This window comes from Drosophila erecta, unplaced genomic scaffold, assembly GCF_003286155.1.
Source record: "Drosophila erecta strain 14021-0224.00,06,07 unplaced genomic scaffold, DereRS2 tig00000055-arrow-pilon, whole genome shotgun sequence".
Taxonomy (NCBI): domain Eukaryota; kingdom Metazoa; phylum Arthropoda; class Insecta; order Diptera; family Drosophilidae; genus Drosophila; species Drosophila erecta.
The window spans coordinates 182285-202698 of record NW_020825200.1 but is presented as its reverse complement, the minus strand read 5'-3'; the positions used below and the strand labels follow the sequence as shown (position 1 = coordinate 202698).

The following is a 20414-nucleotide window of genomic DNA, read 5'->3' as shown; positions in this document are numbered from 1 at the left end:
ATTAAACGATTAAACGTGGTTACTATTGTTTTTGTTTTGATTCGGCAAAACTTAAAAAAACCCTTGTATTAAAAGGGTTTTTTATAGTTTTTCTACATATTGTTATTTAGCTACACATTAAGAGTAAATTGTTGTGGCATCCTAAAGCAATCGCCGTTTGTTGTTGTACCGTTGGTCCGACCTTCTGCTGCCTCCCTGCATGTGCTGGTGGTGTTGCTGTGGCTTTAGCCGGTTGCGGTCCACTACAGAGCTGTCGCTCCGGCGCCGTTGATCGCCGTTGTGTCCAAATGGATTCCGATCGTACGGCTTGCCGTCATGCAAACTGTGGCGGGCGTGGCGCAGAGGAGATGCCAGTGGCGGTGGAGCCTCCATCAAGAACGGATTGCGCAGACGACTCTGGTTAAAGGCAGGTAGCTGCTTGCCGCCCTGCTGCTTGATGGTAACTTTCTTTTGGAACAGTTCAAGGCCCTGGTACAAGTCCATTGCAAAGGGAACCGCACACAGGCGTTGGTATGTGACAAACCCGAAATTCCGTGGGCGCCCGTTGTTGTCCGTCGGTATCCGCACTCCTTCGATGGGACCGGCTTGCAGGAAGACCTCGTAAAGAATCTCCTCCGTCACGCGCTCATCGAGATTGCCGCAGAACAAGGTGCGTTGCTCCTCGTCCTCCTCCTCGTCCTCGTCCTCCAGATACTCAACCGCCTGGTCACCGTTTTCAGTGGGAGGGAAAGGGTAAATGGGATGCTGCGGGTGCTGGCCAGGTGGAACTCCGTAACCGTAGCCATTTATGCACGGTTGCGGAATCGTCATGACCGACGCGTCGCTATACATTTGCTGCATTAGCAACTGCAAGTCCATTTTGCTTTGACAAGTAAACACAACAAAACCAACAGCAGTGATGCCAGAAAACCAATTCGTAAATACCTACAGCACCAAACAGTGCTGTAAACCGAATAAATGGTAACTGCCTGGGAACTAGTTCTTAGTGGGGAGTTTCGGGTCTTTAAACTCTTACGTTAATGAGGTGAAATATAAATTTGCTTTCCGCGGTGCATAAGCATTGCTGATAACAAAGACATTTTAATTAGGCGTCCCTCCGGCTGATGTTCCTGATTGCGGTCGATGCCACCGCCGTCTCTTTTTATTGAGCTTCCCTTGTAGTACTAGCTTTGCACAATTCATCTATCAAGTCGGCGATATAAATCAAAGCACTTATTTACTCAGGGGACCCTTGATACGAGCGCAAACACAGCGTCACAAAATCAATCGAGAGATGAGAATTCGCAACGGATCGACCAAAGTGTACCCTCTATTTGATTAAGTTGAGTGTTTAAGCTTTTTGTTAAGTTTCTTTACGGAGAACAAAACCTTTTGTGAGACGTACGCCTTTTAAGCCATCAAATCGAATTTAAATTTAAGCTGTCAAAGATATATCTATCCTTCTATTGTTGATTTACTGCCTTAAAATATACTTTAATTAACTTTACACCTAAAGAAGCTTTAATTTGCCAATTAGATATTTAAAGCTATAATTATTGGTAAAAAACATGGTTCTCCTGATTTCAGAAGGGGGTAAGGGGATCGGGACATAGTTTAATGAAAATAAGCTTTCAAGCTCATCGAGTGAGTACTAAGTACGTTCTGTGAGCGTTATCAATGCCACTTGAGTTAATATTTCGCGTATCGTCGCAATTTGACAAATAAACTAGACCACCACATAGAGAACTTGCTGTGCATGTGGATTTAATACTTTTCAAATTGTGCACAGCAGAGGGTAGAAAAGCACGTTTACGCGGAATCATCGAAGCTATTCAGTTTCTTTTTACGAGTGGAGCAGTACAATCCGCTCAAGAAATGGGAGAGGTTCCGGAAATCAAGAACTTGCAACAGGTGATCGAGCCTCACTTACCAGAAGGCTGTACACTGGACTCTTACTCCAGTTGTTACCTGACCAAGCCCGGGGACAACTATGGCAGCATTATGTTATCTGTCCAAGCGAAAGTCCGCAGTGCAGACGGTGCTATTCGGGATTTGCCGCTGATAGCCAAGTTGCCACCCCTCACCAACGACCTTTACTGGCAGATCTTCCAGCCCGAGCGGACCTGCATTACGGAGAACGCGGTGTACCAGTACCTAGCGCCGGAGCTGGATAAGTTGCAGCTGGAGTCAGGCATCCTGCCTGCACATATTTTTGACGGCTTCCCCCGATACTACGGTTCCCGCATATCGCTGGACACTCGAACTTCAAAAGTGGATCGGGATGCCGTTCTGGTCCAGGAGAACGTCACTATGCGCGGCTACCGAGCAGGTAACAGACACAGGCCGTACAATCTCGCAGAAACCGTGCTTATTCTGCACTACTTGGCCCAGTACCATGCCCTGCCCATCGCTCTGCGCCTGAAAAAACCGCAGGTGTTCGAGGACTGTGTGCGACCATACTTCAAAAAGTTCAATTTGAATTCTAATATTGATCAGGCGGAGACGGAAATAATGAACAATGAAATTCTAAAGGACATAAAAGCGGTGGCCAGCGACGAACGAGACGTAAATCGCGTCAAAGAGCTGCTGGACATTTTTCAGGCCTTTCAAGCTAGCAAGGACGTGGACGACGGTCCATTTACTACCCTCGTGCACGGAGACCTGTGGATCAACAATTTGATGCTTAAATACGGTATGAGGAATTAGTTCTTAAATCGAAACAGGCTATATTAATGCTTTAAGAGTTTTATCAGGAGAGGAAGGCACTCCGCTCAAGGTGAAAATCGTTGACTTTCAAATCGCGCAGTACGAATCGCTGGTGCATGATATCATCTTTCTGCTGTTTTCGAGTGTGGACGTAAATGTTCTCGAGGATAACTTTTACAATTTCCTGTCCATTTACTACAACGCCTTCATTCAGACCTTGCACAGCGTGAATGTGGACACCAGCAACTACACATACGAATTGTAAGATAAGTTTCCTCAGCCAATGAGATACTTTCTTTTGATCTTTTGCTCTAATTAATTGCAGGTTTCTTGAAGAAGTCCAGCAAACTGCACACTTGCAGCTGCCTCACGCAATCTTTATGATGAAGGTTATACTAGCTGATAACAGTACGATTCCCAAGGACTATAAAGACGTGGACTTCTCGGTGCTGACGAAGAACACTGGAGCAAAAACTATTAAGACAAAATTCGAGGCTATCTTGCGAACAGGAAAAAAGTTTAATATTTTTTACTGATCTGTTTTTAACTGTCACCTATTAAAAATGTGACCATAAAAGGCTGGTCACCGTTATCACATTCTCGTACAGCTGTTTGTTATCAGGCATCGAATTATTGACTTGTTTTTGTGCCCACTTTGTGCAGTCTTCACTTGGATCTTTCACGAGCTTAAGAACATGGGTGCGGACAAGTTGCCCGAAATTCGCGATCTTGGTGAAGTCGTTGAACCAAAGACACTAGAATAATAAGATTCGTAACGCCATACGATGTTTTTGCACACTATTTTTTCGGGCTGGCTCTAGAGCTGGCTCCACGCTCTCTCGAATTTTTGTTCAAGAGCCAGAGAGAGAGAGAGAGAGCGCTCTAGAGCCAGCAGCTCTCTTGTACGCATTCGTGATGCCAATATTTTTAGGAAAAAAAGGACAGATTGAGAGAAAAAACGGAAAAATTAGGCTGAAAATTTCAAAAAAGGATGAAAAAACAGGACAGATTTTGATTCATACGTTGCCATTGTGCCAATGCGTTTGAAATACGTTTCGGGCATTTTATAGGCTTTATTTAAGACAATTTTTACTACTCACTTTAAAGACCTCACTATTTCACTCACTAATATAATTATGACAAAATAATAGTTATTTAATTACTTACAGCTCGAGATTAATTTAGTAGCACTTTGTATCCGAATAAACATAAAAATATATATCCCTTTCAGTGTAGGGTAATCAATTTTTTTACAATAATTTTATATTGTATTTTAAATATTTTTTATGAATAAATATTTTAAAATAAATATAACATTTCAAACACTTGTTTGAATAACATTTGCCCGGTTATTTGTTCAAGAGGGATACCAATTTGATCTTGCAAGTAATCACACTTAAGAACACATACACTACACTCACTGCTCGACCGGTAAGAGAGATTACTTGAACTAGTGCGACTCTAAGCTAGAAGACATGCCTTACAGTCTTCACTAGACTTGTTGGGAATTATAGGGTTACAAGAAAATATGTTTCCTGAAAAAAAATCTATATTATTTGCACTCTGGCAATCGAGTACAAAGTATTCGTTAGTAAAAAGTAAAATCTCGAATTTTGGATTGCCTTAATATGATAATTATTTAATTACATCATAGAAATAATAATAGGTGAATAAATGTACATAATAATACCGAATTATCTTAATATTACTTTATTATAATAATTACTTTATACTAAAGAATATGTCGTTAGAGTATTCAGCCTGCGACGTGGAAAATATATTTGATCTTAGTGATTCTTAGGTGCGCTGGTCCTGCCTCAAGAATTCAATTTTGCAATAAACAGGTTGCATATGAAGTTTTTTATTTATTTAGTATATTTATTAGTGCAAATTATTAGTATACAAGTAAAAAAAATGCAAACTTATATAAATTACCAATTTTCAGTATTTGAAATGCAAATATTATTTTGCAATTTTAGCATTTAACAGTTCCATCTCAGCTTTTCATACATGAGAAAAACTACTCCATAGAATTGGAAAACTAAATGCACCATCTGATATTTTTTTAATATCTGCAAAATACACATTAAAGTTTTTGAAAATATTTTTAAAAGTAATAAAAAACAACGGTGTATAAAACAATTTATTGTAGAGCAATGCATTAAGTGCACAAATGAAAGTTGCGATTTATCATTATGGTTTTACTCAAATAATGACTGTTATGTGCATAAAATTGATACATATTTTAAACAAAATTATAAAAGTTTTACTTTTTAAGCATTGCAAGTGGACTGTGACAGCTGATAAACAAAAAAAGCAAGCAAAACTCAGCATTCTCTCATAAATGAAAAATTAGTGACGACTAAAAATAAATATATACATATACATATACATATATATATATATAGTACAAAAATTTAATAAAATTAATTAAAGAAAAGGAGCAAATTATATCAGAAAGCAATAGTTAGAAAACTAGCTTAGTTGGGGAACATGGAAATATTTTAATGCTTAACATTTATTGTTTAAAGTCGAATCGAAGGTCATAAATATACGTCCCCATCCCCGTGATGTTCCCTGGGTATCAAAAATTACATATATTACAGATAATTAATAATAAAAATATTTATATGTAAATTCGAGCGGCGATTTTAACTAAAGAATATTAAAACAACTTCTTAAAAAAAATAATAATCACGGCATCAATTTTTAAAAAATATTTTATTTTCTCATATTACAACGAAATTAACCAAAACATTAATCAAATTCTTTTCTTAGATCAAAATTGATTTCGGACCGAAAATCGTCTTCTAGCTCGGTTTTCACTCACACAAGCAAGTGAATTCTATTTTTAGATTTTTATGCTTTTAATTTTACGCGAGCGGGAAGCGGTCAATTATTACCGCCACCAAAAAAGTGGCGCTAGTTCAAAACCAATGTGTGGCCGTTAAGCATCTAATTATTCTAGTGTCTTTGATTTAATCAAGAGAAGCTTTCAAGCTTATCGAGTGAGTGCTAAGTACGTTCTGTGAGCTAATACTTCGCGTATCCTCGCAATTTGACAAATAAACTAGACCACCACATAGAGAACTTGCTGTGCATGTGGATTTAATACTTTTCAAATTGTGCACAGCAGAGGGTAGAAAAGCACGTTTACGCGGAATCATCGAAGCTATTCAGTTTCTTTTTACGAGTGGAGCAGTACAATCCGCTCAAGAAATGGGAGAGGTTCCGGAAATCAAGAACTTGCAACAGGTGATCGAGCCTCACTTACCAGAAGGCTGTACACTGGACTCTTACTCCAGTTGTTACCTGACCAAGCCCGGGGACAACTATGGCAGCATTATGTTATCTGTCCAAGCGAAAGTCCGCAGTGCAGACGGTGCTATTCGGGATTTGCCGCTGATAGCCAAGTTGCCACCCCTCACCAACGACCTTTACTGGCAGATCTTCCAGCCCGAGCGGACCTGCATTACGGAGAACGCGGTGTACCAGTACCTAGCGCCGGAGCTGGATAAGTTGCAGCTGGAGTCAGGCATCCTGCCTGCACATATTTTTGACGGCTTCCCCCGATACTACGGTTCCCGCATATCGCTGGATACTCGAACTTCAAAAGTGGATCGGGATGCCGTTCTGGTCCAGGAGAACGTCACTATGCGCGGCTACCGAGCAGGTAACAGACACAGGCCGTACAATCTCGCAGAAACCGTGCTTATTCTGCACTACTTGGCCCAGTACCATGCCCTGCCCATCGCTCTGCGCCTGAAAAAACCGCAGGTGTTCGAGGACTGTGTGCGACCATACTTCAAAAAGTTCAATGTGAACTCTAATATTGATCAGGCCGAGTTGGAAATAATAAACAATGAAATTCTAAAGGACATAAAAGCGGTGGCCAGCGACGAACGGGACGTAAATCGCGTCAAGGAGCTGCTGGGCATTTTCCAGGCCCTTCAACCTAGCAAGGAAGTGGACGACGGTCCATTTACTACCCTCGTGCACGGAGACCTGTGGATCAACAATTTGATGCTTAAATACGGTATGAGGAATTAGTTCTTAAATCGAAACAGGCTATATTAATGCTTTAAGAGTTTTATCAGGAGAGGAAGGCACTCCGCTCAAGGTGAAAATCGTTGACTTTCAAATCGCGCAGTACGAATCGGTGGTGCATGATATCATCTTTCTGCTGTTTTCGAGTGTGGACGTAAATGTTCTCGAGGATAACTTTTACAATTTCCTGTCCATTTACTACAACGCCTTCATTCAGACCTTGCGCAGCGTGAATGTGGACACCAGCAACTACACATACGAATTGTAAGATAAGTTTCCTCAGCCAATGAGATACTTTCTTTTGATCTTTTGCTCTAATTAATTGCAGGTTTCTTGAAGAAGTCCAGCAAACTGCACACTTGCAGCTGCCTCACGCAATCTTTATGATGAAGTTTATACTAGCTGATAACAGTACGATTCCCAAGGACTATAAAGACGCGGACTTCTCGATGCTGACAAAGAACACTGGAGCAAAAACTATTAAGACAAAATTCGAGGCTATCTTGCGAACAGGAAAAAAGTTTAATATTTTTTACTGATCTGTTTTTAACTGTCACCAATTAAAAATGTGACCATTAAAGGCTGGTCACCGTTATCACATTCTCGTACAGCTGTTTGTTATCAGGCATCGAATTATTGACTTGTTTTTGTGCCCACTTTGTGCAGTCTTCACTTGGAGCACGATCTTTCACGAGCTTAAGAACATGGGTGCGGACAAGTTGCCCGAAATTCGCAATCTTGGTGAAGTGGTTGAACCCTACTTTTCTGGGGCCCGCCTCCTTAACTACCAGACAAGCAGTCTGACAAAACCGGGGGATAACTACGGAAGCGTTCTCCTGGCAATTCATGCCCAGCTGCAGAAATCCAATGGCGAGGAGTTTGAGGAGCAGCTGGTGGCTAAAGTGCCTCCGACCGACCCACAGTACTGGCAGTTTTTTCAGCCTGAGCGAACTTGCCTCGCAGAGAACGCCTTTTACAAGATTTTGGCCCCTGCCCTGGCCGTCCTTCAAGATGAAGCCGGCGTTCCTTCCGAGAGCCAATTTAAAGGATTCCCCCGCTTCTATGGCTGTCGCGAATCCCTCGAATCCAACTCCTCAAAGGTAGACCAAAATGCCGTGTTAGTGCTGGAGAATTTGCGCAGCAGTGGCTACGTCTCCAGCCAGAGGCTAAAAGCCTTCGATCTGGCCCATACGCTGCTAGCCCTTAAATATATGGCCGAGTTCCACGCCCTTCCTCTGGCTCTGCGAATTCTCAGACCAGAGATGTTCCGGGAACAGGTGCAGCCCTTTTTCAAAAAGTTCGATTGGCATGCTGAAGCACCCGAGTGGAAGTCCGTAATGAAGGCAGAGACTTTGGAGGACATCCGTCGAGCCACCAACAACGATTCCAGACTAGTAGCCCGTATGAAAGAGTTGTCTGACCAATTTTTTGAATTCTTAGCTGCCGCCCCAGATAGACCCGATGGGCCATTTACCAGCATTATACACTGTGATTTCTGGATAAATAATATGATGTTTCGTTATGGTTAGTATTACTAGCATAAATGATCGCCTCAAAACATAATAACATTCATAAATACGATTTTACGTAATTTATACATTTAAAGAGAGCGGGAAAACTAATCAAATTTTTTGGAATAACAAAAACCCTAATGTTCTATACCTTGCAATCTTTAGGGCCCTCGGGAACACCCATCGAACTGAAAATTATTGACTTTCAGACGGCACAGTACGATTCAGTGGTGCATGACATAATCTCGTTTTTGCTATCAAGCGTTGATACGGCTATCTTGGAGGTAGAGTTTGAACACATGTTGGAGGCCTACTATGAGGCCTTTGTGTGTTGTCTGCGCCGTGTAGGAGCATATTTGGGGGTACACACTTTCAAAGCGTAAGATAAATTATCAATCGTGGGATAATTGAAAACTATCTGATCAGTTTTTCGCAGGTTCCGACTGGAAGTGAAGCGGGTGGCGTATATTCAAGTTCCCCACGCCATCTTTATGACGCGCTTTATATTGGCGGACAGCGGGCTGAGCGGCGATGCAGAGGCTGAGGTATGCCCCAAGCTTGGGGACGTGCTGAAGAATACGGGATCTGAGCGTATTAGCCGCAAATTAAGCCAAATTCTGAACTTGGCCCAAAAGTTTGACATATTGTACTAGGGCAATAAATTGACCCGCAAATGGGAATGGAAATTTGTAATTGACTAATGGCAATTTGATGGAGAGCTCTAATTATTTAAATATTACCTCAGCTGGTTTTGGAAATTGAACGTGGGTAGTACGAGTAGTCAGATTTGGGAATCATGCGCGCGACCTGGGGAACGATAGTAAGCATCTCGACTTGGGTGGTCCTGCTGAAGCTCAGTGAGATCAGGAGCAAGGAGGTCGGTAATCAAGAAAGGTCTCCAATTGTGTCTAACTAATCCGAACTAACCGAATAGAGCTGTTATTATGTGATCTTCACCTATGCGAACTGGACGGATGCCCGACCTCGGTTTATTGTCAACATGACCTTCTCGAATCAGACTGGCATCGGCTCAGTAACCACCATTAACGAGGAGATTGCCTCACCGGTGTCTCGCCTCCTTATCCTTCAGCACTTCGGCCGGCAAAAGCCTCGCACCATATACAACGCTTCCACCAAGCTGTGCGACCTGCAGAATGTCTTCAATTCAGTACCGCTTTTTAAGCCAGCCAAGGACAACATGCTTAAGCAAAGTAACTACACCATGAGCTGTCCTCTGGTCAAAGGCACATACGCCATAAACAACATGCGCGTCAACCCTAAGAACCCACTTCTCAGCCTTCTCTACCAACCGAAGCACACTTTCTCCGTGAGTGGCGGCTTGTTCGAGGAACTTTCAGGTGGCCGCAGACTAAGGGCGCTGTCCACCTATTTCATGACTGGAAAGGTTGTGAAAAAGTTCTGTGGATCCAATGAATAAAGAGCAAACGACATAAATCGGCACACGTTAATCCAACAAGAAAGAAAGCTGCGTTTGACAAGCTGAAGCTTATATACCCTTGTAGTAATGATTTATTTTTAAAATGTGTGTTCCGAATAAGAACTCTCTCTAATCAAAGCAACGAAACTATTATTTATTTTCTAATATTTTCAATTAATATTCGATCGTTTCTACACTCGATCAAATTAAAATCGAAATTATAAATTGCCGAAAAACTTTTGTTAAATACTTAAAACAAAGAATATAAAAAAATACTTTGTTTATAAACAACTAAGACACATTTTTAATTTTTCCGATTAGTCCTATGGATATATAGGAATTCCTATACTTTATCTATATCCTTCACTCTATAAAAAAATTTCTGACTGAAGTCAATATACCTTCTGCAAGGGTACACATATACTTAATCCACTTCGCAGCAGTATAGTATGCCACAACACTTGTACCTGTTAGAAAAGTATGCTACACTAATAAATATCTTATATGTAGTTGAGTGTATGGCTATTATACTAAATTCTACAGTGTTCTGGCTGTCAAAATCTTTTAAGCCTCGCGTAACATAATCGTTTTTATTGTCAATACATTGAAACTGACTAGCTATATTTTAATCCAGTTCGACTCGGCTATTGATCCTGATCAAGAATATATAAACTTTATATGGTCGGAAACGTTTCCTTCTGCCTGTTACATACTTTTCAACGAAACATTTAGAGGCATGCCACTTCACAATCCGATTAAGATAAGTCTAGTTATGGAGCTTAAAACTTCAGCCTTGTTATTTAGGGAATTGCGCCAGAAACATTTAGAGGTATGCCACTTCAAAATCCGATTAAGATAAGTTGAGTTATGGAGTTTAGAACTTCAGCCTTGGGGCATTTCTTAATTTTTTTGAATTTCTACATCATACATCAGAAAAACTACAAAAAAATTAAAAAAAAATAAATTTCTAAATTTGAATGCAGTTTTTTAGAGAATTGCGCCAGAAACATTTAGAGGTATTCCACTTCAAAATCCGATTCAGATAAGTTGAGTTATGGAGTTTAGAACTTCAGCCTGGGCGCATTTCTTAATAATCTGGAATTTGTACATCATACATCAGAAAAACTACAAAAAAATTTAAAAAAAATAAATTTCTAAATTTGAATGCAGTTTTGTAGGGAAGTGCGCCAGAAACATTTAGAGGTATGCCACTTCAAAATCCGATTCAGATAAGTTGAGTTATGGAGTTTAGAACTTCAGCCTTGGGGCATTTCTTAATAATCTGGAATCATACATCAGAAAAACTACAAAAAAATTAAAAAAAAATAAATTTCTAAATTTGAATGCAGTTTTTTAGAGAATTGCGCCAGAAACATTTAGAGGTATTCCACTTCAAAATCCGATTCAGATAAGTTGAGTTATGGAGTTTAGAACTTCAGCCTGGGCGCATTTCTTAATAATCTGGAATTTGTACATCATACATCAGAAAAACTACAAAAAAATTTAAAAAAAATAAATTTCTAAATTTGAATGCAGTTTTGTAGGGAAGTGCGCCAGAAACATTTAGAGGTATGCCCCTTCAAAATCCGATTAAGATAAGTTGAGTTATGGAGTTTAGAACTTCAGCCCTGGGGCATTTCTTCATATTTTTGAATTTCTACAACAGCATACATCAGAAAAAGTACAAAAAAATTAAAAAAAAATAAATTTCTAAATTTGAATGCAGTTTTTTAGAGAATTGCGCCAGAAACATTTAGAGGTATTCCACTTCAAAATCCGATTCAGATAAGTTGAGTTATGGAGTTTAGAACTTCAGCCTTTGGGCATTTCTTAATAATCTGGAATTTGTACAACATCATACATCAGAAAAACTACAAAAATATTTTAAAAAAATAAATTTCTAAATTTGAATGCAGTTTTGTAGGGAAGTGCGCCAGAAACATTTAGAGGTATGCCACTTCAAAATCCGATTCAGATAAGTTGAGTTATGGAGTTTAGAACTTCAGCCTTGGGGCATTTCTTAATAGTCTGGAATCATACATCAGAAAAACTACAAAAAAATTAAAAAAAATAAATTTCTAAATTTGAATGCAGTTTTTTAGAGAATTGCACCAGAAACATTTAGAGGTATGCCCCTTCAAAATCCGATTAAGATAAGTTGAGTTATGGAGTTTAGAACTTCAGCCTTGGGGCATTTCTTTATAATCTTGAATTTCTACAACAGCATACATCAGAAAAACTACAAAAAAATTAAAAAAAAATAAATTTCTAAATTTGAATGCAGTTTTGTAGGGAAGTGCGCCAGAAACATTTAGAGGTATGCCACTTCAAAATCCGATTCAGATAAGTTGAGTTATGGAGTTTAGAACTTCAGCCTTGGGGCATTTCTTTATAATCTTGAATTTCTACAACAGCATACATCAGAAAAACTACAAAAAAATTAAAAAAAAATAAATTTCTAAATTTGAATGCAGTTTTTTAGGGAATTGCGCCAGAAACATTTAGAGGTATGCCACTTCAAAATCCGATTAAGATAAGTTGAGTTATGGAGTTTAGAACTTCAGCCTTGGGGCATTTCTTAATAATCTGGAATTTGTACAACATCATACATCAGAAAAACTACAAAAAAATTTAACAAAAATAAATTTCTAAATTTGAATGCAGTTTTGTAGGGAAGTGCGCCAGAAACATTTAGAGGTATGCCACTTCAAAATCCGATTCAGATAAGTTGAGTTATGGAGTTTAGAACTTCAGCCTTGGGGCATTTCTTAATAATCTGGAATCATACATCAGAAAAACTACAAAAAAATTTAAAAAAAATAAATTTCTAAATTTGAATGCAGTTTTTTAGAGAATTGCGCCAGAAACATTTAGAGGTATGCCACTTCAAAATCCGATTCAGATAAGTTGAGTTATGGAGTTTAGAACTTCAGCCTTGGGGCATTTCTTAATAATCTGGAATTTGTACAACATCATACATCAGAAAAACTACAAAAATATTTTAAAAAAATAAATTTCTAAATTTGAATGCAGTTTTGTAGGGAAGTGCGCCAGAAACATTTAGAGGTATGCCACTTCAAAATCCGATTCAGATAAGTTGAGTTATGGAGTTTAGAACTTCAGCCTGGGGCATTTCTTAATAATCTGGAATCATACATCAGAAAAACTACAAAAAAATTAAAAAAAAATAAATTTCTAAATTTGAATGCAGTTTTTTAGAGAATTGCGCCAGAAACATTTAGAGGTATGCCCCTTCAAAATCCGATTAAGATAAGTTGAGTTATGGAGTTTAGAACTTCAGCCCTGGGGCATTTCTTCATATTTTTGAATTTCTACAACAGCATACATCAGAAAAACTACAAAAAAATTAAAAAAAAATAAATTTCTAAATTTGAATGCAGTTTTTTAGAGAATTGCGCCAGAAACATTTAGAGGTATTCCACTTCAAAATCCGATTCAGATAAGTTGAGTTATGGAGTTTAGAACTTCAGCCTTTGGGCATTTCTTAATAATCTTGAATTTCTACAACATCATACATCAGAAAAACTACAAAAAAATTAAAAAAAAATAAATTTCTAAATTTGAATGCAGTTTTGTAGGGAAGTGCGCCAGAAACATTTAGAGGTATTCCACTTCAAAATCCGATTCAGATAAGTTGAGTTATGGAGTTTAGAACTTCAGCCTGGGCGCATTTCTTAATAATCTGGAATTTGTACATCATACATCAGAAAAACTACAAAAAAATTAAAAAAAAATAAATTTCTAAATTTGAATGCAGTTTTGTAGGGAAGTGCGCCAGAAACATTTAGAGGTATGCCACTTCAAAATCCGATTCAGATAAGTTGAGTTATGGAGTTTAGAACTTCAGCCTTGGGGCATTTCTTAATAATCTGGAATCATACATCAGAAAAACTACAAAAAAATTAAAAAAAAATAAATTTCTAAATTTGAATGCAGTTTTTTAGAGAATTGCGCCAGAAACATTTAGAGGTATGCCACTTCAAAATCCGATTCAGATAAGTTGAGTTATGGAGTTTAGAACTTCAGCCTTGGGGCATTTCTTTATAATCTTGAATTTCTACAACAGCATACATCAGAAAAACTACAAAAAAATTAAAAAAAAATAAATTTCTAAATTTGAATGCAGTTTTGTAGGGAAGTGCGCCAGAAACATTTAGAGGTATTCCACTTCAAAATCCGATTCAGATAAGTTGAGTTATGGAGTTTAGAACTTCAGCCTGGGCGCATTTCTTAATAATCTGGAATTTGTACAACATCATACATCAGAAAAACTACAAAAATATTTAAAAAAAATGAATTTCTAAATTTGAATGCAGTTTTGTAGGGAAGTGCGCCAGAAACATTTAGAGGTATGCCACTTCAAAATCCGATTCAGATAAGTTGAGTTATGGAGTTTAGAACTTCAGCCTTGGGGCATTTCTTAATAATCTGGAATCATACATCAGAAAAACTACAAAAAAATTTAAAAAAAATAAATTTCTAAATTTGAATGCAGTTTTTTAGAGAATTGCGCCAGAAACATTTAGAGGTATGCCCCTTCAAAATCCGATTAAGATAAGTTGAGTTATGGAGTTTAGAACTTCAGCCCTGGGGCATTTCTTCATATTTTTGAATTTCTACAACAGCATACATCAGAAAAACTACAAAAAAATTAAAAAAAAATAAATTTCTAAATTTGAATGCAGTTTTTTAGAGAATTGCGCCAGAAACATTTAGAGGTATTCCACTTCAAAATCCGATTCAGATAAGTTGAGTTATGGAGTTTAGAACTTCAGCCTTTGGGCATTTCTTAATAATCTTGAATTTCTACAACATCATACATCAGAAAAACTACAAAAAAATTTAAAAACAATAAATTTCTAAATTTGAATGCAGTTTTGTAGGGAAGTGCGCCAGAAACATTTAGAGGTATTCCACTTCAAAATCCGATTCAGATAAGTTGAGTTATGGAGTTTAGAACTTCAGCCTGGGCGCATTTCTTAATAATCTGGAATTTGTACAACATCATACATCAGAAAAACTACAAAAAAATTAAAAAAAAATAAATTTCTAAATTTGAATGCAGTTTTGTAGGGAAGTGCGCCAGAAACATTTAGAAACATAAATTTGAATGCAGTTTTTTAGAGAATTGCGCCAGAAACATTTAGAGGTATTCCACTTCAAAATCCGATTCAGATAAGTTGAGTTATGGAGTTTAGAACTTCAGCCTTTGGGCATTTCTTAATAATCTTGAATTTCTACAACATCATACATCAGAAAAACTACAAAAAAATTTAAAAAAAATAAATTTCTAAATTTGAATGCAGTTTTGTAGGGAAGTGCGCCAGAAACATTTAGAGGTATTCCACTTCAAAATCCGATTCAGATAAGTTGAGTTATGGAGTTTAGAACTTCAGCCTGGGCGCATTTCTTAATAATCTGGAATTTGTACATCATACATCAGAAAAACTACAAAAAAATTAAAAAAAAATAAATTTCTAAATTTGAATGCAGTTTTGTAGGGAAGTGCGCCAGAAACATTTAGAGGTATGCCACTTCAAAATCCGATTCAGATAAGTTGAGTTATGGAGTTTAGAACTTCAGCCTTGGGGCATTTCTTAATAATCTGGAATCATACATCAGAAAAACTACAAAAAAATTAAAAAAAAATAAATTTCTAAATTTGAATGCAGTTTTTTAGAGAATTGCGCCAGAAACATTTAGAGGTATGCCACTTCAAAATCCGATTCAGATAAGTTGAGTTATGGAGTTTAGAACTTCAGCCTTGGGGCATTTCTTTATAATCTTGAATTTCTACAACAGCATACATCAGAAAAACTACAAAAAAATTAAAAAAAAATAAATTTCTAAATTTGAATGCAGTTTTGTAGGGAAGTGCGCCAGAAACATTTAGAGGTATTCCACTTCAAAATCCGATTCAGATAAGTTGAGTTATGGAGTTTAGAACTTCAGCCTGGGCGCATTTCTTAATAATCTGGAATTTGTACAACATCATACATCAGAAAAACTACAAAAATATTTAAAAAAAATGAATTTCTAAATTTGAATGCAGTTTTGTAGGGAAGTGCGCCAGAAACATTTAGAGGTATGCCACTTCAAAATCCGATTCAGATAAGTTGAGTTATGGAGTTTAGAACTTCAGCCTTGGGGCATTTCTTAATAATCTGGAATCATACATCAGAAAAACTACAAAAAAATTTAAAAAAAATAAATTTCTAAATTTGAATGCAGTTTTTTAGAGAATTGCGCCAGAAACATTTAGAGGTATGCCCCTTCAAAATCCGATTAAGATAAGTTGAGTTATGGAGTTTAGAACTTCAGCCCTGGGGCATTTCTTCATATTTTTGAATTTCTACAACAGCATACATCAGAAAAACTACAAAAAAATTAAAAAAAAATAAATTTCTAAATTTGAATGCAGTTTTTTAGAGAATTGCGCCAGAAACATTTAGAGGTATTCCACTTCAAAATCCGATTCAGATAAGTTGAGTTATGGAGTTTAGAACTTCAGCCTTTGGGCATTTCTTAATAATCTTGAATTTCTACAACATCATACATCAGAAAAACTACAAAAAAATTTAAAAACAATAAATTTCTAAATTTGAATGCAGTTTTGTAGGGAAGTGCGCCAGAAACATTTAGAGGTATTCCACTTCAAAATCCGATTCAGATAAGTTGAGTTATGGAGTTTAGAACTTCAGCCTGGGCGCATTTCTTAATAATCTGGAATTTGTACAACATCATACATCAGAAAAACTACAAAAAAATTAAAAAAAAATAAATTTCTAAATTTGAATGCAGTTTTGTAGGGAAGTGCGCCAGAAACATTTAGAGGTATGCCACTTCAAAATCCGATTCAGATAAGTTGAGTTATGGAGTTTAGAACTTCAGCCTTGGGGCATTTCTTAATAATCTGGAATCATACATCAGAAAAACTACAAAAAAATTAAAAAAAAATAAATTTCTAAATTTGAATGCAGTTTTTTAGAGAATTGCGCCAGAAACATTTAGAGGTATGCCACTTCAAAATCCGATTCAGATAAGTTGAGTTATGGAGTTTAGAACTTCAGCCTTGGGGCATTTCTTTATAATCTTGAATTTCTACAACAGCATACATCAGAAAAACTACAAAAAAATTAAAAAAAAATAAATTTCTAAATTTGAATGCAGTTTTGTAGGGAAGTGCGCCAGAAACATTTAGAGGTATTCCACTTCAAAATCCGATTCAGATAAGTTGAGTTATGGAGTTTAGAACATCAGCCTGGGCGCATTTCTTAATAATCTGGAATTTGTACAACATCATACATCAGAAAAACTACAAAAAAATTAAAAAAAAATAAATTTCTAAATTTGAATGCAGTTTTGTAGGGAAGTGCGCCAGAAACATTTAGAGGTATGCCACTTCAAAATCCGATTCAGATAAGTTGAGTTATGGAGTTTAGAACTTCAGCCTGGGGCATTTCTTAATAATCTGGAATCATACATCAGAAAAACTACAAAAAAATTAAAAAAAAATAAATTTCTAAATTTGAATGCAGTTTTTTAGAGAATTGCGCCAGAAACATTTAGAGGTATGCCCCTTCAAAATCCGATTCAGATAAGTTGAGTTATGGAGTTTAGAACTTCAGCCCTGGGGCATTTCTTCATATTTTTGAATTTCTACAACAGCATACATCAGAAAAACTACAAAAAAATTAAAAAAAAATAAATTTCTAAATTTGAATGCAGTTTTTTAGAGAATTGCGCCAGAAACATTTAGAGGTATTCCACTTCAAAATCCGATTCAGATAAGTTGAGTTATGGAGTTTAGAACTTCAGCCTTTGGGCATTTCTTAATAATCTTGAATTTCTACAACATCATACATCAGAAAAACTACAAAAAAATTTAAAAAAAATAAATTTCTAAATTTGAATGCAGTTTTGTAGGGAAGTGCGCCAGAAACATTTAGAGGTATTCCACTTCAAAATCCGATTCAGATAAGTTGAGTTATGGAGTTTAGAACTTCAGCCTTGGGGCATTTCTTAATAATCTGGAATCATACATCAGAAAAACTACAAAAAAATTAAAAAAAAATAAATTTCTAAATTTGAATGCAGTTTTTTAGAGAATTGCGCCAGAAACATTTAGAGGTATGCCACTTCAAAATCCGATTCAGATAAGTTGAGTTATGGAGTTTAGAACTTCAGCCTTGGGGCATTTCTTTATAATCTTGAATTTCTACAACAGCATACATCAGAAAAACTACAAAAAAATTAAAAAAAAATAAATTTCTAAATTTGAATGCAGTTTTGTAGGGAAGTGCGCCAGAAACATTTAGAGGTATTCCACTTCAAAATCCGATTCAGATAAGTTGAGTTATGGAGTTTAGAACTTCAGCCTGGGCGCATTTCTTAATAATCTGGAATTTGTACAACATCATACATCAGAAAAACTACAAAAATATTAAAAAAAAATGAATTTCTAAATTTGAATGCAGTTTTGTAGGGAAGTGCGCCAGAAACATTTAGAGGTATGCCACTTCAAAATCCGATTCAGATAAGTTGAGTTATGGAGTTTAGAACTTCAGCCTTGGGGCATTTCTTAATAATCTGGAATCATACATCAGAAAAACTACAAAAAAATTTAAAAAAAATAAATTTCTAAATTTGAATGCAGTTTTTTAGAGAATTGCGCCAGAAACATTTAGAGGTATGCCCCTTCAAAATCCGATTAAGATAAGTTGAGTTATGGAGTTTAGAACTTCAGCCCTGGGGCATTTCTTCATATTTTTGAATTTCTACAACAGCATACATCAGAAAAACTACAAAAAAATTAAAAAAAAAATAAATTTCTAAATTTGAATGCAGTTTTTTAGAGAATTGCGCCAGAAACATTTAGAGGTATTCCACTTCAAAATCCGATTCAGATAAGTTGAGTTATGGAGTTTAGAACTTCAGCCTTTGGGCATTTCTTAATAATCTTGAATTTCTACAACATCATACATCAGAAAAACTACAAAAAAATTTAAAAACAATAAATTTCTAAATTTGAATGCAGTTTTGTAGGGAAGTGCGCCAGAAACATTTAGAGGTATGCCACTTCAAAATCCGATTCAGATAAGTTGAGTTATGGAGTTTAGAACTTCAGCCTTGGGGCATTTCTTAATAATCTTGAATTTCTACAACATCATACATCAGAAAAATTACAAAAAAAATTAAAAAAAAATAAATTTCTAAATTTGAATGCAGTTTTTTAGAGAATTACGCCAGAAACATTTAGAGGTATTCCACTTCAAAATCCGATTCAGATAAGTTGAGTTATGGAGTTTAGAACTTCAGCCTTGGGACATTTCTTAATTTTTTTGAATTTCTACAACATCATACATCAGAAAAACTACAAAAAAATTAAAAAAAAATAAATTTCTAAATTTGAATGCAGTTTTTTAGGGAAGTGCGCCAGAAACATTTAGAGGTATTCCACTTAAAAATCCGATTCAGATAAGTTGAGTTATGGAGTTTAGAGCTTCAGCCTTGGTGCATTTCTTAATTTTTTTGAATTTCTACATCATACATCAGAAAAACTACAAAAAATTAAAAAAAAAATAAATTTCTAAATTTGAATGCAGTTTTTTAGAGAATTGCGCCAGAAACATTTAGAGGTATTCCACTTTAAAATCCGATTCAGATAAGTTGAGTTATGGAGTTTAGAACTTCAGCCTGGGCGCATTTCTTAATAATCTGGAATTTGTACAACATCATACATCAGAAAAACTACGAGAAAATTAAAAAAAAATAAATTTCTAAATTTGAATGCAGTTTTGTAGGGAAGTGCGCCAGAAACATTTAGAGGTATGCCACTTTAAAATCCGATTTAGATGGGTTTAGTTATGGAGTTAGAAAGTGAATTGCTTGCATTGCAGTTTACATCTCTTTAAAAATGTAGTGCCTTTTTTAAAAGGGAAAAGTACTTGTAATAGGTTTATTCACAAATTTTATCATAAGTATTTCCTTAAATTAAGTTTTCCAAATTAATTATCTGTTAAAAACAGGCCCGGCCAATATGGGACAAGGTTTTGTCGACAAGGTTTTACTAGGTCTTCCCAAATAATTTCGGAATCGCAAATGACCAATAAATTGAGTAAAGGGAGATAGAAAACGGCTGAAGGCACTCTAATTGCCTGCACGGCATGGAACAAACAGCTGCTCCCTAATGCTATCTATGTATATGTAAATATAATATAATTGTAATATAAGTATGTAAATATATATGTATATACATATATATAAATGTAAATATAAAATAAGTGCACTTAAATTGCCTGAATAATATGCGGTTAAATTTATCACGAAAGTCCAATGAAGTCTGTTTAAGCAACGCCCAGTAAAATTCTGCCGGCTTATCGAAAAGCCTTTATCAACCGACTTTCACAAAACACAGTCACCTCATATTTTTTTACGGAACTATATTATTCCTGCGACTCTCATCCATTCAGACAGAATATAACTAATGGATTCTAATCTCATTTATCAACTAAAAGCGGGTCACTTTACAGATAACTTAGAAACATTATCGCCTTTCTGACAAAAGCAATTAACAATAAAATGAAATTAAAGTAATGCGCTTGAGTGTGTGCCACAGGAGAGGACCTTTGGCAGAGCATATGTCCGTCATCGGTTTGACTGCGGTGATTACCCCAAAAATCGGGGGACTGAACTTTGTATTATGCGATGCG

The 20414-nt window shown here is 36.3% G+C and overlaps 5 protein-coding genes across 7 annotated transcripts; 4 read left to right on the top strand and 1 right to left on the bottom strand.

Moving 5' to 3' along the window:
* Positions 1-32: 32 nt before the first annotated feature.
* Positions 33-954, bottom strand: LOC6542741 (RNA-binding protein 7). The gene has a single exon (XM_001968091.3). The coding sequence runs from the start codon at positions 856-858 to the stop codon at positions 142-144; it is 717 nt and encodes a 238-aa protein (XP_001968127.1). The 5' UTR covers positions 859-954; the 3' UTR covers positions 33-141.
* A 770-nt stretch (positions 955-1724) lies between these two features.
* On the top strand, positions 1725-3286 carry LOC6542555. 2 transcript variants are annotated; one of them, XM_001968090.3, is made up of 3 exons: positions 1730-2671; positions 2733-2946; positions 3011-3286. In XM_001968090.3, exons 1-3 carry the CDS (start codon positions 1855-1857, stop codon positions 3219-3221), a joined length of 1242 nt encoding a protein of 413 aa, XP_001968126.1. In that variant the 5' UTR covers positions 1730-1854; the 3' UTR covers positions 3222-3286. The 2 variants fall into 2 exon arrangements, with proteins under 2 accessions (XP_026834601.1, XP_001968126.1); XM_026978800.1 differs by lacking the exon at positions 3011-3286 and having other exon boundaries at positions 1725-2671; positions 2722-2789.
* A 2487-nt stretch (positions 3287-5773) lies between these two features.
* Positions 5774-7283, top strand: LOC6542772. 2 transcript variants are annotated; one of them, XM_001968089.3, is made up of 3 exons: positions 5774-6721; positions 6783-6996; positions 7061-7283. In XM_001968089.3, exons 1-3 carry the CDS (start codon positions 5905-5907, stop codon positions 7269-7271), a joined length of 1242 nt encoding a protein of 413 aa, XP_001968125.1. In that variant the 5' UTR covers positions 5774-5904; the 3' UTR covers positions 7272-7283. The 2 variants fall into 2 exon arrangements, with proteins under 2 accessions (XP_001968125.1, XP_026834715.1); XM_026978914.1 differs by lacking the exon at positions 7061-7283 and having other exon boundaries at positions 6772-6836.
* A 113-nt stretch (positions 7284-7396) lies between these two features.
* LOC6540735 lies at positions 7397-9706 on the top strand. Its single transcript, XM_026978905.1, has 5 exons — positions 7397-8256; positions 8409-8622; positions 8680-8932; positions 8989-9120; positions 9178-9706. The coding sequence occupies exons 4-5, from the start codon at positions 9040-9042 to the stop codon at positions 9679-9681; spliced, it is 585 nt and encodes a 194-aa protein (XP_026834706.1). The 5' UTR covers positions 7397-8256; positions 8409-8622; positions 8680-8932; positions 8989-9039; the 3' UTR covers positions 9682-9706.
* LOC6542593 lies at positions 7403-8917 on the top strand. The gene is made up of 3 exons (XM_001968088.3): positions 7403-8256; positions 8409-8622; positions 8680-8917. The coding sequence occupies exons 1-3, from the start codon at positions 7437-7439 to the stop codon at positions 8894-8896; spliced, it is 1251 nt and encodes a 416-aa protein (XP_001968124.2). The 5' UTR covers positions 7403-7436; the 3' UTR covers positions 8897-8917.
* Positions 9707-20414: the final 10708 nt, after the last annotated feature.

Excerpts from the sequence above, each read along its gene's own strand:
- LOC6542555 (XM_001968090.3), top strand. The coding sequence starts at position 1,855 with ATGGGAGAGGTTCCGGAAATCAAGAACTTGCAACAGGTGATCGAGCCT. Across the intron at positions 2,672-2,732 it reads CAATTTGATGCTTAAATACG|GAGAGGAAGGCACTCCGCTC; the intron begins GTATGAGGAATT and ends GAGTTTTATCAG. Across the intron at positions 2,947-3,010 it reads AGCAACTACACATACGAATT|GTTTCTTGAAGAAGTCCAGC; the intron begins GTAAGATAAGTT and ends AATTAATTGCAG.
- LOC6540735 (XM_026978905.1), top strand. The coding sequence starts at position 9,040 with ATGCGCGCGACCTGGGGAACGATAGTAAGCATCTCGACTTGGGTGGTC. Across the intron at positions 9,121-9,177 it reads GTGAGATCAGGAGCAAGGAG|AGCTGTTATTATGTGATCTT; the intron begins GTCGGTAATCAA and ends CTAACCGAATAG.
- LOC6542772 (XM_001968089.3), top strand. The coding sequence starts at position 5,905 with ATGGGAGAGGTTCCGGAAATCAAGAACTTGCAACAGGTGATCGAGCCT. Across the intron at positions 6,722-6,782 it reads CAATTTGATGCTTAAATACG|GAGAGGAAGGCACTCCGCTC; the intron begins GTATGAGGAATT and ends GAGTTTTATCAG. Across the intron at positions 6,997-7,060 it reads AGCAACTACACATACGAATT|GTTTCTTGAAGAAGTCCAGC; the intron begins GTAAGATAAGTT and ends AATTAATTGCAG.
- LOC6542593 (XM_001968088.3), top strand. The coding sequence starts at position 7,437 with ATGGGTGCGGACAAGTTGCCCGAAATTCGCAATCTTGGTGAAGTGGTT. Across the intron at positions 8,257-8,408 it reads TAATATGATGTTTCGTTATG|GGCCCTCGGGAACACCCATC; the intron begins GTTAGTATTACT and ends TGCAATCTTTAG. Across the intron at positions 8,623-8,679 it reads GGGGTACACACTTTCAAAGC|GTTCCGACTGGAAGTGAAGC; the intron begins GTAAGATAAATT and ends AGTTTTTCGCAG.
- LOC6542741 (XM_001968091.3), bottom strand. The coding sequence starts at position 858 with ATGGACTTGCAGTTGCTAATGCAGCAAATGTATAGCGACGCGTCGGTC.